This window comes from Rattus norvegicus, chromosome X (assembly GCF_036323735.1).
Source record: "Rattus norvegicus strain BN/NHsdMcwi chromosome X, GRCr8, whole genome shotgun sequence".
NCBI lineage: Eukaryota > Metazoa > Chordata > Mammalia > Rodentia > Muridae > Rattus > Rattus norvegicus.
Genome location: NC_086039.1, coordinates 132,724,102 through 132,737,830, shown reverse-complemented (window position 1 = coordinate 132,737,830; position 13,729 = coordinate 132,724,102). Strand labels below are relative to the sequence as shown.

The 13,729-nt window shown below is 41.9% G+C and overlaps 1 protein-coding gene across 1 annotated transcript; it reads left to right on the top strand.

Annotated features, from left to right (window-relative positions):
* The first annotated feature begins 1,750 nt into the window (after positions 1–1,750).
* Positions 1,751–7,804, top strand: Gpr119 (G protein-coupled receptor 119). The gene is made up of 4 exons (NM_181770.1): positions 1,751–2,638; positions 3,791–3,868; positions 6,496–6,853; positions 7,722–7,804. Exons 1-4 carry the CDS (start codon positions 1,751–1,753, stop codon positions 7,802–7,804), a joined length of 1,407 nt encoding a protein of 468 aa, NP_861435.1.
* Positions 7,805–13,729: the final 5,925 nt, after the last annotated feature.

Below are 13,729 nucleotides of genomic sequence, written 5' to 3'. Positions count from 1 at the left end.
CTGCAATATGAACATTATAGAGGAGGTGTCAGGAGAGTTAAAAGTTCAAGGTCATCCACAGTTACAAAGTGAGTTTGAGGACCAACCTGGGAAAAATGAAATGCTGTCTCAAAAAGCTTTACAGATTTGAAGGCTCATCCAGACCTACTGAATCAAAAATCTGACTTGTAAAAAGCCTTCAAAGTTTTTCTGATGTCCTCACAAGTTTGAACATTAGCTTGCAAAGGTTCAAGTTAACGTTACATATAAAGTCAGAGCTGTGGAAGCAAAAACCACAAATGAAGTCCAGGTATAGGATTAGGGCAGATTCAAATCAGCATCCTAAATGAAGTTAACAAAGATTACAATATTGACTCCCCTGACACAGGTTTTTTTTTTGTTTTTTGTTTTTTTTCCTGAGCCTTGGTAGAAGAGACATCTGCCCAAAGCCCTCTCCAACTGTCAAAACATCCTGATATTTGCTCCTACTCTGCACCTTGCTCTGCACTCTCTCACTGAAAACACTAACCTTTCCCATTTGTGCTTTCACCTGGATTGAGTAAACAGCTTCTGACCACTCTTCTTCCCACCCCTCTCTTCTTGGTATCCAAGATGAGAGCAGCAGGGAGGCAAAAGGTTAGTTATAATGTACCCGGGTAAATGGATATACAACCTGAAGTGGACTGCCTTCCACAGCTGGCCTCTCTGTACTCATCGCATCTGCTTTAGCAACTGGCTCACCCTTTGACCTAACTCCCAAGAGCTCTATCCCTGGAAAATTCCACTGCCAAATGCTGAGCGCACCTCTTCCTCAGAGATAATACTGGGTCTACAGGATGAAAGTTACAAGGCTGCCAGCCATTCCTTACTGACCAGAGATATAACCCACCCACCAGTTTGGAAACAGTTACCAACCACTGTACCCGTGAAACAACAGAGATAGGAAATTGTCCCCCTTCTAGACCAAATGCTAGCTATTAAGAATTTTTTGCCTTGTCTTTACTGACCTTCTGAATCAATGTGTGGATATCCAAAGAAGAAGAAATAGGGAAGGTGTACATCCTATTTGAGAGAACTTTGACATACTGGGAATTAAAAAAGCATAGGTTGAATGTGTGGGAACACCCCTGAAAGGATACTGTGCTCCTCAAATAGCATATCTGCCTCACTTTACTTCACTGATTATGATCATTTTTGCTTGATTAAAAGCGATCATGATAGTAACTGAGAATTATTTATTAAGCAAATGTTTAATTAAGCTGAGATCAGTTACTAATCTAGCACTTGACCCATAGGAAGAAATGAAAGTTTAATATGCAGCTCCAGAGAGAGAAAAGTATGATTAGAGTCAATTAGATCTTCTGTCAGACAGAAAGCCTGACAAAGGTTCCTATCCCTTCATACATATCCCTTGATGCATCAATGAAGGGAGGGGGCCCCAATGGACAGTGTGTGCTAGGTACTTGGGAGTTGTCTAGTAACTTGGGTGGTAGAGGGGAGGGACTAGCTCGGGGCCTGGGGACAGATTTGTTCTGAGATTGCTGCCTTCAGCAAGCTAGAAAAGCTGGAGGCTGAGGACTGAAAAGGAGAGGATGAGTAAGCCTTGATGACATCAGGAACCCAAAGATGGCAGGCTGCCAGACTGGTCTGCTGGTAATGGCCAGAACCGTGCTGTGACTCTGAACCTAGAGCACATCTAATCCTGTCCTGTGAGAATCTGAGCTCAAGACCCAGCATGCCCTTATAAGTGGGAGTCCTGCTACCTCGAACCATGGAGTCATCTTTCTCATTTGGAGTGATCCTTGCTGTCCTGACCATCCTTATCATTGCTGTTAATGCGCTGGTGGTTGTGGCTATGCTGCTATCAATCTACAAGAATGATGGTGTTGGCCTTTGCTTCACCTTAAATCTGGCCGTGGCTGATACCTTGATTGGCGTGGCTATTTCTGGGCTAGTTACAGACCAGCTCTCCAGCTCTGCTCAGCACACACAGAAGACCTTGTGTAGCCTTCGGATGGCATTCGTCACTTCTTCTGCAGCCGCCTCTGTCCTCACGGTCATGCTGATTGCCTTTGACAGGTACCTGGCCATTAAGCAGCCCCTCCGTTACTTCCAGATCATGAATGGGCTTGTAGCCGGAGGATGCATTGCAGGGCTGTGGTTGATATCTTACCTTATCGGCTTCCTCCCACTTGGAGTCTCCATATTCCAGCAGACCACCTACCATGGGCCCTGCACCTTCTTTGCTGTGTTTCACCCAAGGTTTGTGCTGACCCTCTCCTGTGCTGGCTTCTTCCCAGCTGTGCTCCTCTTTGTCTTCTTCTACTGTGACATGCTCAAGATTGCCTCTGTGCACAGCCAGCACATCCGGAAGATGGAACATGCAGGAGCCATGGTTGGAGCTTGCCGGCCCCCACGGCCTGTCAATGACTTCAAGGCTGTCCGGACTGTATCTGTCCTTATTGGGAGCTTCACCCTGTCCTGGTCTCCGTTTCTCATCACTAGCATTGTGCAGGTGGCCTGCCACAAATGCTGCCTCTACCAAGTGCTGGAAAAATACCTCTGGCTCCTTGGAGTTGGCAACTCCCTGCTCAACCCACTCATCTATGCCTATTGGCAGAGGGAGGTTCGGCAGCAGCTCTGCCACATGGCCCTGGGGGTGAAGAAGTTCTTTACTTCAATCTTCCTCCTTCTCTCGGCCAGGAATCGTGGTCCACAGAGGACCCGAGAAAGCTCCTATCACATCGTCACTATCAGCCAGCCGGAGCTCGATGGCTAGGATGGTAAGGAATGGATGTTTCCAAGTGCCTTTCCCATCCCCACTCTGGATCCCAGCTAGGTGATAATATATGACACCCCCCAAAATGTCAGATCTTCCATTAGCAAATTGACCACCCTCCTATGTCTTACACCTTCAGAATGGGGCAAATGAGGCTGGATCCTGACTTTCATCTCTAACTAGTGTCTGTACCTGCAAATCCCCATCCTTTCTTGTCCTTTGAAAATAGGTCTATTTACTGTACAGGTATACTCGCTTCAAAGAGTGAAAGGGTGTTTGTATAGCAGACTCTATTTTTTATTAAATCAAAGCAACACTGTCCAATAGAAATATAATGTAAGGTGCAAACACAATTTTAATGTTCTAGTAAACATGTTAAGAAACAGGCAAAATTAAGGGTTTTTTAGTTTCAGCTTTGATTTCTAAATCCTTATTTTACTTATATATAGCTATGGGGTGCAATGTGATACTTCAAGTGTACAGTATATACTGGTCAAATGGGAGTTACATTCCTATCACATTAAACATTAATATTGATGTTTTATTTAACCTAGCAGTTCAAAATATTACTGAGTCAACATTTAATCAATACAAAAATTACTATACATTTTTCATGCCAAGTCTTTGAAATCACGTGTGCATTTTTACTCTTTCAGAACATCTCAGTTCAAACTGACGACACCTCAATGCTCAAGAGCCATAAGTAGTTAAAGGTCCCATACTAGACAGCACAGCACTACCGATCCAGTTCTTTTTAACTATTTATTTTGGTGATTGACTACAGCAATCACTTTCATCAGAGTCCCTACCATCTCTAACTTATATCACAGGTTACACATGGCAAGTTCACATTGAATTCAGGAACCTAGATTATAGAAGCCAATGTCTGTCTGTCATCATGGGGCTCCAAACAACGTTTCTTTAGTAAATCCCCTCTCTAGTGATCATTTCTGTTGTTACCATACCCTGTGCACCACCTTTTTAACTCTCTGGGGCACCTTGCCCCCTGTTGCCTCCTATGTCACTTTACAGCTACTTGCTGATGGCAGTACACAACCCCAAATTGAGACACTGAAAGGGAAGGAAGAGAGAAAGAAGGTAGGAAGAAAGGTAGGCACTGCCACGCTCTCCAGCATGAACCCACGTTGCTCCTCAGAACTACATGTTTTTCACTGAATTCGTTCTGAAATGTGTGTTTTCCTTAGAGACTCATGTAAGGAGCCACTAAAATTGCACAGGAAACTAGCTCATCTGTTTTGTTTCTGAATAGTATAGAAAACGGCAGTGTTGAAGGCTGAGGATGTAGTACACTGGCCTCGAACATATCAGATCCTGGGTTCTGTCCATCTTCAGTGCCCCACCCCTAGCAAATGTCCATGCTTCTCTCAGGGCACTCCAGGCAGTGATACTCAGAGCAAAATTGGGGCGGGGGGCATCCAGGAACTCAGGAACCATGCTTTTCCTTCTTCTGCTCCCCTCTCTTTCCCTATCCTCCTGCTCTCCACCATGGATTACTAGAGTATGACTCTCAGAACGCCGAGCTTAATGACCTCCCAGAAAGACAGATGATCACAAACAGAGGGAGGAAAGAAAGGAGAACTGTGGATTGATCCTTCTTTGATTCAGACTTTAAACACCCCGAAATGCTATTCCCTCACTACCTTTAAGAGGATGGCTTCATGTGAACAAATGCAAATGCTTATTCCGAGACACTATCGGAATTCTTCTTTCGAATCTGAAATACTATTCAGAAGCCATCCTCCTCTCCACAGGATGTCATCACAACATGATGTTTATCAATTGATTTTTCTTAATTCTCCTTTAGTCTTAACTCTCAGCTTTCTTGTGTCCACCACTCAGAGGATCATGATGACTTCTTTGCTATTCTATATGATACCCTATCTTCATCCTCGATTTAAGTATGAGCCTGGTTCCTGCTGGTCTATACCATACACATCAACCCTGCTTGTGTAAGACGCACTGCCTCAGGAGGACAGGGCTTGCTTTCACTGCAGCACATTTCATCTTCCTACACCTAAGGAAGTTTTTGCTTCTTAAATGGATTAGAGAATCCAATGAGACTCCAAGTACAAAGCCACCATCAAGTAATGGTTGGTCCGAGTTACTGTAAACTAACAAAATACAAATAAAAAGTGGATTTCGGGTAAAATTGAAAACAGGCTCAACGCAATTCCCTCTTTGTTGGTGTTCACAGCTTAATTCTTGGCTTTGGTGGAAAAGAGAGATCTTGCTAAGGTAATATAAGTTATGTGGGACAGAATTATTTAATTAACCTGATTTAATCATTCCATATTATAAACATATTAAAGCATTATGTTGTACTTCATACATATACACTTATTTTTCAACGAGAAACTAAAATGTAAAGGTGTTTTAAAGCCATAAGAGAAAAGCAGGGGCTAAGGGGAAGCTAGGTGATGCGTGAAGGATTAGCTCCAGTGTAAGAAGCCTGCCTCTGTGAGGTAGCACTGCAGCTGAGAAATCACAGATTAAGTGTTCAATTGGGATTCACTCAGTAATTCTTTTTTTAAAATTATTTCTCTTTACTTTTCTAGATTTATTTTTATTGTTTTGCATGTATGAGTGTTTTGACTCTTTGTATGTCTGTGCACCACATGTGTGTCTGGTGCACAAGGAAGCGGTAATCCTTCATAAGGGTACTAGAAATGGAACCCGAATCCTTTAGTAAGAACAAGTTAACAACTGAGTCAACTCTCCAGCCCCACTCGTTCCAATTAAAACAAAACTCCTGTTGAACCGGGGTAATCAGATTAACCCTATGTAACTACAGTGAGGATAAACTCAGGTATGTTCGTGAAGATGCCGAGTAAACTACAAGACATGGTTAGTTTTCTTCCATTCAAGAAAATTCTAAAGAATGAAACATGTAGGTGAAACGTTTAAGGGAACCCATCATATTCAGATATTATGATCTACAAGGCAAGGGCAATTTGGCTCAGAACTGTGAAACCTTCACCCAATAAATAAGCTTTATTTTAAATAAGGGATAAGATGCAGTGTACAGGTCTAGAGGAATGACCCAATGGTTAAGATCACTTGTTCTTCCCCAGTGAACTAGTCTATGGGGGGAGGGCGGCAATGGGGGGAGGGTTGGGAGGGGAACACCCATACGGAAGGGGAGGGGGAGGGGGATGTTTGCCCGGAAACCGGGAAAGGGAATAACACTCGAAATGTATATAAGATATACTCAAGTTAATAAAAAAAAAAAAAGATCACTTGTTCTTTTAGAGGACCTAGTTTTGTTTCCTAGTACCCACATGTTGACTAACGATGGCCTGCTGTAACTCCAGTTTTGGGGGATCTGACATCCTCTTCTGGTCTCTGTATGCACATGTACATGGTTCTCAGCATACATGCAGGCCTACACAAATACATATAAAATAAAATAATGTTTTGAAATATATGCAGGAGTTCAAGGTCAGTCTGGTCTACATAGTGAATTTCAGGACAACCAGGGCTATAGAGAGAGACTCTGTCTCAAAACAACCAAAAAATAAAAAATAAATAAAAATAAAAATAAAAAAGATTCAGGAAGAGGGGCTAGAGAGGAGAGCATCCATGTGGTAACTCATGAGTGTAACTCTAGCTCCACGGGATCTGACACCCTTTTCTGGCCTCTACAGACACTGTACACATGTGATGCACAGACACTGTACACATGTGATGCACAGACGCTGTACACATGTGATGCACAGACGCTGTACACATGTGATGCACAGACGCTGTACACATGTGATGCACAGACGCTGTACACATGTGATGCACAGACGCTGTACACATGTGATGCATGTGATACACAGACACTGTACACATGTGATGCACAGACGCTGTACACATGTGATGCACAGACGCTGTACACATGTGATGCACAGACGCTGTACACATGTGATGCACAGACGCTGTACACATGTGATGCACAGACACTGTACACATGTGATACACAGACGCTGTACACATGTGATGCACAGACGCTGTACACATGTGATGCACAGACGCTGTACACATGTGATGCACAGACGCTGTACACATGTGATGCACAGACGCTGTACACATGTGATACACAGACACTGTATACATGTGATACACAGACACTGTACACATGTGATGCACAGACACTGTACACATGTGATACACAGACACTGTACACATGTGATGCACAGGCTTACATTCTGGCAAGCACTCATATAAATAAAATGAAATAAAAATAAATTAAATCCTCCCAAATAAAAGATTCGAGGTATAAAAAAACACGCAGTAAATGTAATATCTTAGCAGCATCAAGGCAGAGCAAGATACCAACAAGGCTGTAGTATTACACACTAGGGTTTCAAAGTGACTGCGATTAGGTACATTATGTTAAATCAGGTTCCCAGACCAGAGATACAAACTGCTATGCAAAAGCTAATGGCTTCCTTTGATGAAGGCTCCTTCACAGAGAAGAGGAAAAAGACTTTATTCACACAGCCAATGGTATCCCAGAGACTTACAAAGAAGGCAGATTCTATTCAGCAAGTGATCAAAACATCCAAAAGATATTAAGACACTGGCCTAATCAATATAGAGTTATCAGTTATCTTCAGTTTCCAAGAGCAGCTTACTGTAAATTTGTTGGAAAAATTGTCTTACGATCAAGTTTCATATTAAATCCTTGAGAAACCAAACCAATGCATATCACATTTCTGTTTCAGCTTCAGGACTTCTCTCCAGAACATGAAATCACGTACCCTTCTGTATGATGTGCTTTGAATGTTTTACAGCTGGTAAAAGCAGGTTGCCCTGACCTGCCAACACTCTTGCATGACCATTCAGTTCATCTCTAGGAGTCAGCCAGCCAGAACCACCCTTGGGATAGCTTCTCCGTAGATGAAGTATTAACTGACTCAGAGGATAATTAATGTCACAAGCTTGATTTCATTCTCAGCAAGTTTGGTAACTGGCCAAACTGAGCAGACACCACTGAAACGAGCAAACATGAGTGATCCTCTGAGGACATGCAGGGGATAAGAAGAAAGAAGATGTCAACACGTGCACAGTAAAAACAGCGATCCAATCCAGGACAGACTGCAACTCCTTTTGTCACTCAAAACTGAAGGATAACTTCAGTGCCTTCCTTACTGTTCCCTCAAAGGCTGCTGAACCATGGGAACATCCCCTTTCTATGAATTCTCATTTGCTAACACAGTGGTGACACCTACAGAACTGAACTCTCATTCTCCTCCTGTCTCTCCCCCAAACACTTCAGAGGGAGGTGCTGGACCATGGCATCTTTGCTGGGATTTCTTTTAGAGGTGCACACTGATGTATGAAAGATATTTATTCTCCCTTCTCCTTATTAAAACTTTTACTCATTTTAGAAATTTTTGGAAATAATTTAGGTACTTATAATTATACCCTCCGGAGATGGCCGCTTTCATTCTCCATCTTTTTTTACACTTTATATTATATTATGCATATATTCCTATGTCACTGTGTCTTCTTCAAAAGTATACCATAATAGCTGTATGTATATTTTCAACAACTGAATATGTACTATTTTAATCACTTCCTATAGTTGTGCCCAGATTTAGTATTTGTTATATCAGCATAAATAACCTTTGCATAAATCTCTAATGTGCCTCTCTTCAATCACTGCAGTAGACAGACTTCAAAGCAGTACTATTAAATCAACAATTGTTATGTCTTGATAAGAATTTAGATTCAGGCTATGTGTGTGGGTGGCACACACCTTTAATCCTAGCACTAGGGAGGCAGGGGAAGAGTTTGAGGCCAGCCTAGTCTACATAGTGAACTCCAGGACAACTAGGAGTATATAGAGACCTTGTCTCAAAAACAAGAACAAGAACAAAATAGATTTAGGCTGCATTTCCTTGAGTTAGCTACTAAGGGACATCATCTCTAAACTGCACGTGACCATGCAGCCCTGAGGAAATAAAAGCCCACAAGTTGCTGAAACATAAGACATTCCAAGAAAACTTGGTTTACTTTATGTCTGGTTTAACAAAGGGAAATTTTTGATAAAGCCTGCTTATCAAGATGCTTAATCAATTCAGAAAGCTGGACTACAGAACACAGTAGTCTAAGAATGCCCTTTACCATGTAATTCCATCAATACAGCAAAGTGTGATATTCAGGTATCGATTTCAACATTGCCAGTCAAATTTTTCTGAAGCTATCTTTGTATAGTATCACAAACTACTAAACAAGAGTGAGAGCCAAGCATTTACACGCAGATCTAGGAGGTGGTTCTTTATGTGATGCAGTTGAAGATAAGCTGTAGTCCTCTGAAAGTCTTACTGAAAGGGAAAGATGTGCGCTGACCGCTGGGTCAGGCACAGCAGGATAAGGTGCATGGGAGTTTAACATGCTCCCCAGCCAGATGTTTCCTAGATTTACAAGCCATCAGGTCGCAGTCAGTTGCTGGGCTCAAGCAGCCCTCTCATGAGGAAGCCTAGAAATGACCAATGCAGCTGCTAAGGCTCTAAGAGTGTTTTCACAAAGCACCCCTGATTTTTTAAAACTCTGCTCCGCTACAGTGGGGCAGGCAGGATTCATTTGCTCCTGAGTGCCGGAGGAAGTAAGATCAAGCAAGAGGAAGGAAAGCCTGAGGAAATTTCACATATGTTTGTTCCTTTTTGATATATGCTGCCTGACGATTCTATGATTTAATCCCATTTCCCATTCACCATAATAACTGGGTATCGGTCCCACTTCTGTCTCAATTGTGTTGACATTAAGGCACGACAAAGCTGATAAATACACCGAGACAGCGCTGTCTCAGGTCCTGTAAAAGGCCTTACAAAACTGTTAAATGAATTTTTATAATGTGTTCACTGAGACAGTCAACAGATGTGAAAGCACTTCACACAGAAAGGCAATTGACTATCCTCTCAGCTTGGGACGACTTCAGGAAGGGGTGAGATGCAAAAAACCAATAAATTATGGCTGAATGGCTACGAGATTATTTCAAGTGTGAAAAACCGATTCAGAATAACTGGCTCTTTATACCTCAAAGTTTCGAGCACCAGGTCCCCTCATAATCTTATTACCGTGACATTAAACTTTTTTCTTACTAAGTGGGAGGAACACAGATGCATCATAAAACATTTAGAATGAGTAAGACATGGCCCAACCAACAGGAGTCTGATGCTGAGATAGTGAATAAAGAGAAGTACTCTTTAGACTAAAACTAGAAATGATTATTACAGTTCTGATGGGGAAGTCATGAACTACGTCCTTTTTTATTAAGGAAAATGAACCTTTTAAAAGATTTGTTTTGATGCATATGGCCTTTTTGCCTGTGTGTATGTACGTGTTTTGCATGCATGACTGGTACCTGCAGAGGCCAAAAGTAGGCTCTGGATCTCTTGGAGCTGAAGTTACAGTTGTGAGCTCCCACACCAGGACTAGGAACTGGACCTGGATGTTCTGCAAGAGCTGCAAGTGCTCTTAAATTCTGAGCCCCTGAAAGGCAACTTTTTGTTTGTAACGGGGTCTCAGAGTGTAGTAGTCCTGGCTGTCCTGGATGTCACTATGTAGATCAGGCTGGCCTCGAACTAACAGTCTGCTTCTGCCTCTGCCTCCTTGAATTAATGATGTACACCACCACATCTGGCCTCAGAAAGGCAACTCTTTACTCTAGCTTATATGTAAAATATTACCAGAGGAAACTGGAGTGATTAAAATCTCAGTGAACAGAGAATTATTTATAATCATGTACTTAATCATTTGTCCTATAAATTTGTTTATGACAAAATATAACTTTACATTGGAAGAGAGGGCTAGACGTCTAGCCCTGTGTCCAATTAAAATTTCAAAGTGTCATCTATACTAGTAACTCCACGTTCCAAACATCTTTCTGAACCCTGCAGTGTTGCCCACTGTGAGTTGTGCTGGCTTAGACTGGAGGAAGAAGGGACAGGGTAACAATGGAGGTAATAGAAGAGAGACCAACAAAGGGAAGTTATAGAAAGTGGAAAAATAACAGGGAAATTACATAGACAATAGCCACGGTCTCTGAGAAAGCTATCAAAATCCCGTATCACAGTTAAGTGTCAAAGAGTAATGAATCACAAAAATTTACTGACCTCCTTCTCTCACATGGTGCTGTAAGTATCGGGGAATTAATGGAATCAGATTCTTTTTAGTGCCCACCTGCTATAAACTTTGAGTGACTCCTAACAAGGTAAGTAGTGATAACAAGCATGGGCTCATGAGCCAGACCTTGCTTAACACTCTGGCACTGCTACTTTCCATGGGCCAAGTTCTTCACTTTCCTATTTTCAATTTTTATTCTGAAAAATAAGACCTGCCTCCAAGGGGGGTTTAAGGACTTGGTTTTATAAATATACTATATTTACAACAGTTATCTGGCATGTGATAAATCACTGAAGTCTCCTGATCCCCCTCTATTCCTACTCCTCCCCCTCCCTTTACCCTTCCCCCTCCTCCTCCCTCTCCCCTCCCCCTCTCATCAGAGATGTGGAATATGTTAAGTATGCACACATACATAAAACAAATCCTCAGGTCAGGGGAAAGACATGGGCTGGAGATGTACATCCGGAAGTCATCAGTATACAGGCAGTACTTAAAATCAAGACAGTACTGCCTCTAGTATTGGCTAAAATGTGAAGTGATCCTTCTCATAAATAATCTGGTAATATTTAAATTAACACATACCATAGTATGTTATGAACCTATACCATATTTTGGGGTAGTCTATCTGATCATTTGGCTATAGATTAATTCACATAATCATTTAATAAAGATGCACTGTGTGTAACTTTGCTAGGCATTAAGAATTCAGTAGTGAACAAAGTCAATATAATTCCTCTCTTTGCAGACATTACAGCCTGAACAAAAATGTGAATACTAGTTGAATGGTCACACAAATACAATGTAAAATTATAAACTGTGATACTCTGTAAGAAATTATAACAAGGAAAGGTATTGGCATTGGGAGAGAGGAAATGACTTCAAGATTTTTATTAAGGAATCTTAATAATGAAGAGACCACAGATGTGGGGAACTGGAGGAGCCAGAGTAGATGGGAGGAGGAATCAGAGGGATACATGTAATACTCAGTTCCAAGTTCTCATAAAACAAGCTTAAAGGCTGGGAGATGGCTCAGCTGTTAAGAGCACCCGACTGCTCTTCCTAGAGGTCCTGAGTTCAATTCCCAGCAACCACATGGTGGCTCACAACCGTCTGTAATGGGATCCAATGTTTTCTTCTGGTGTGTCTGAAAACAGCGACAGTGTACTCACATACATAAATAAATCTTTAAAAAAACAAGCTTGAAAATTACCAAAGGCAAATTTTAAAACAATAAACACAAACAAGGAGAAATTATCACACACCTACTAGAAGGTATCAAAACAATGACACCAACAAATCCGGGAAGGTCATAGGGCAACAGTAATTCCTGTTCATTGCTGCTGGGAATGCAAGACTGTACAGCCACTATAGAAGACAGTTTGGCAACTCCTTGCACAAGTAAACCTTATCATGCCATTCTGCAATCACGCTCCTTGATGTCTACACACACTGAAATGTTACACCTATACAAAATCCTACACACAAATGTTTGCCACTCCTTCATTACTGGCCAAACTTGAAAGCAACCAAATGTCTTCTGTGGGCAAATAGATCCACTATACTTACAACAGTACCTGGCACATAATAAATCACTGAAGTCTCGCTCCCTCTCTCTAATCAGAGATGTGGGATAGATAATAGCACGAGTACACGAAACAAGTCCTCAGATCAGGGGAAAAACCCAGGCTGGACTGGAGCATGTAGGAACAGAGGACATAGAGTACTATTCAACACCATTTAGGTTTGGATCTTAAGCGTCCCCTTAAGGACTCTGTGCTGAGGAATTAGTTCTTGGCTGATGGTACTACAGGGATGTAGTAGAAAATGATGAGGTAGAGCCTAGTTGCCGGAAATAGATCACTGAAGGTGCATCCTTCTGCTGGCTTCTACAAAGTAGTTTTCTTCAATGGTTTTATGCCACAGTGGGCTTCATCAAACACCCCAAAGCATGGCCATTTCACCTAATGGAACTGCAACTTCTCAAAACATGAGCCAAACTAAATCCCTCCTCTTTATGTTTCGCTGCTATTCTGTCACAGTGGCAAAATGTTGTCTAATATAGCACTAAAGCAAAATGAGATATACAGCCATTAAGACATAGAACGGGAACAAAGAGATGGCTCGGTGGTTAAGAGAATTTGCTACTCTTGCAGAGCATGCACATTCAGTTCCCAGCACCCACGTGGCAGTTCACAATCTTCTGTAACTCCAGTTCCAGGGTTTCCAACACACTTTCTTGGCTTCCAGGAACACCAGGCACACATGCGATGCAGGCACAACACCTATGTACACAAAACGAAAATAAATAAATCTTTAAAAAGCACAGAGGACACTTAAGTGAACACTGGTAAGTGAAAGAAGCCCGTGTGAAAGGCTACTGTAGGGGTTGGGGATTTAGCTCAGTGGTAGAGCGCTTGCTTAGGAAGCGCAAGGCCCTGGGCTCCGGAAAAAAAGAACCAAAAAAAAAAAAAAAAGAAAAGAAAAAGAAAGGCTACTGTATGATTCCAACTATGTGATACTCTGGAAAGGCACTACCATTGAGACAGTAAAAGTCTTATTGGTTGCCAAGGGCTAGGAGGATTTTTAGGGCAATAAAACCATTCTTTATGCTTCTCTAATGGCAGAAATACGGTTGGTAAAACACTTGTCAAGATGCAGACAGCCTTATCCACACAGTAACATCCATTCTTCCTTTCACTCAGCTTAAATGTCAACTCTACTATGAGGCTCTGGCAAATCCTCTGAGGCTCTTTCTCCTCCGTCCTACTGCAGCTCATCCCTCTCACAGTACTTAGAATCTCCACTTATGATTTACTCCCAAACCAGTTTCTACTA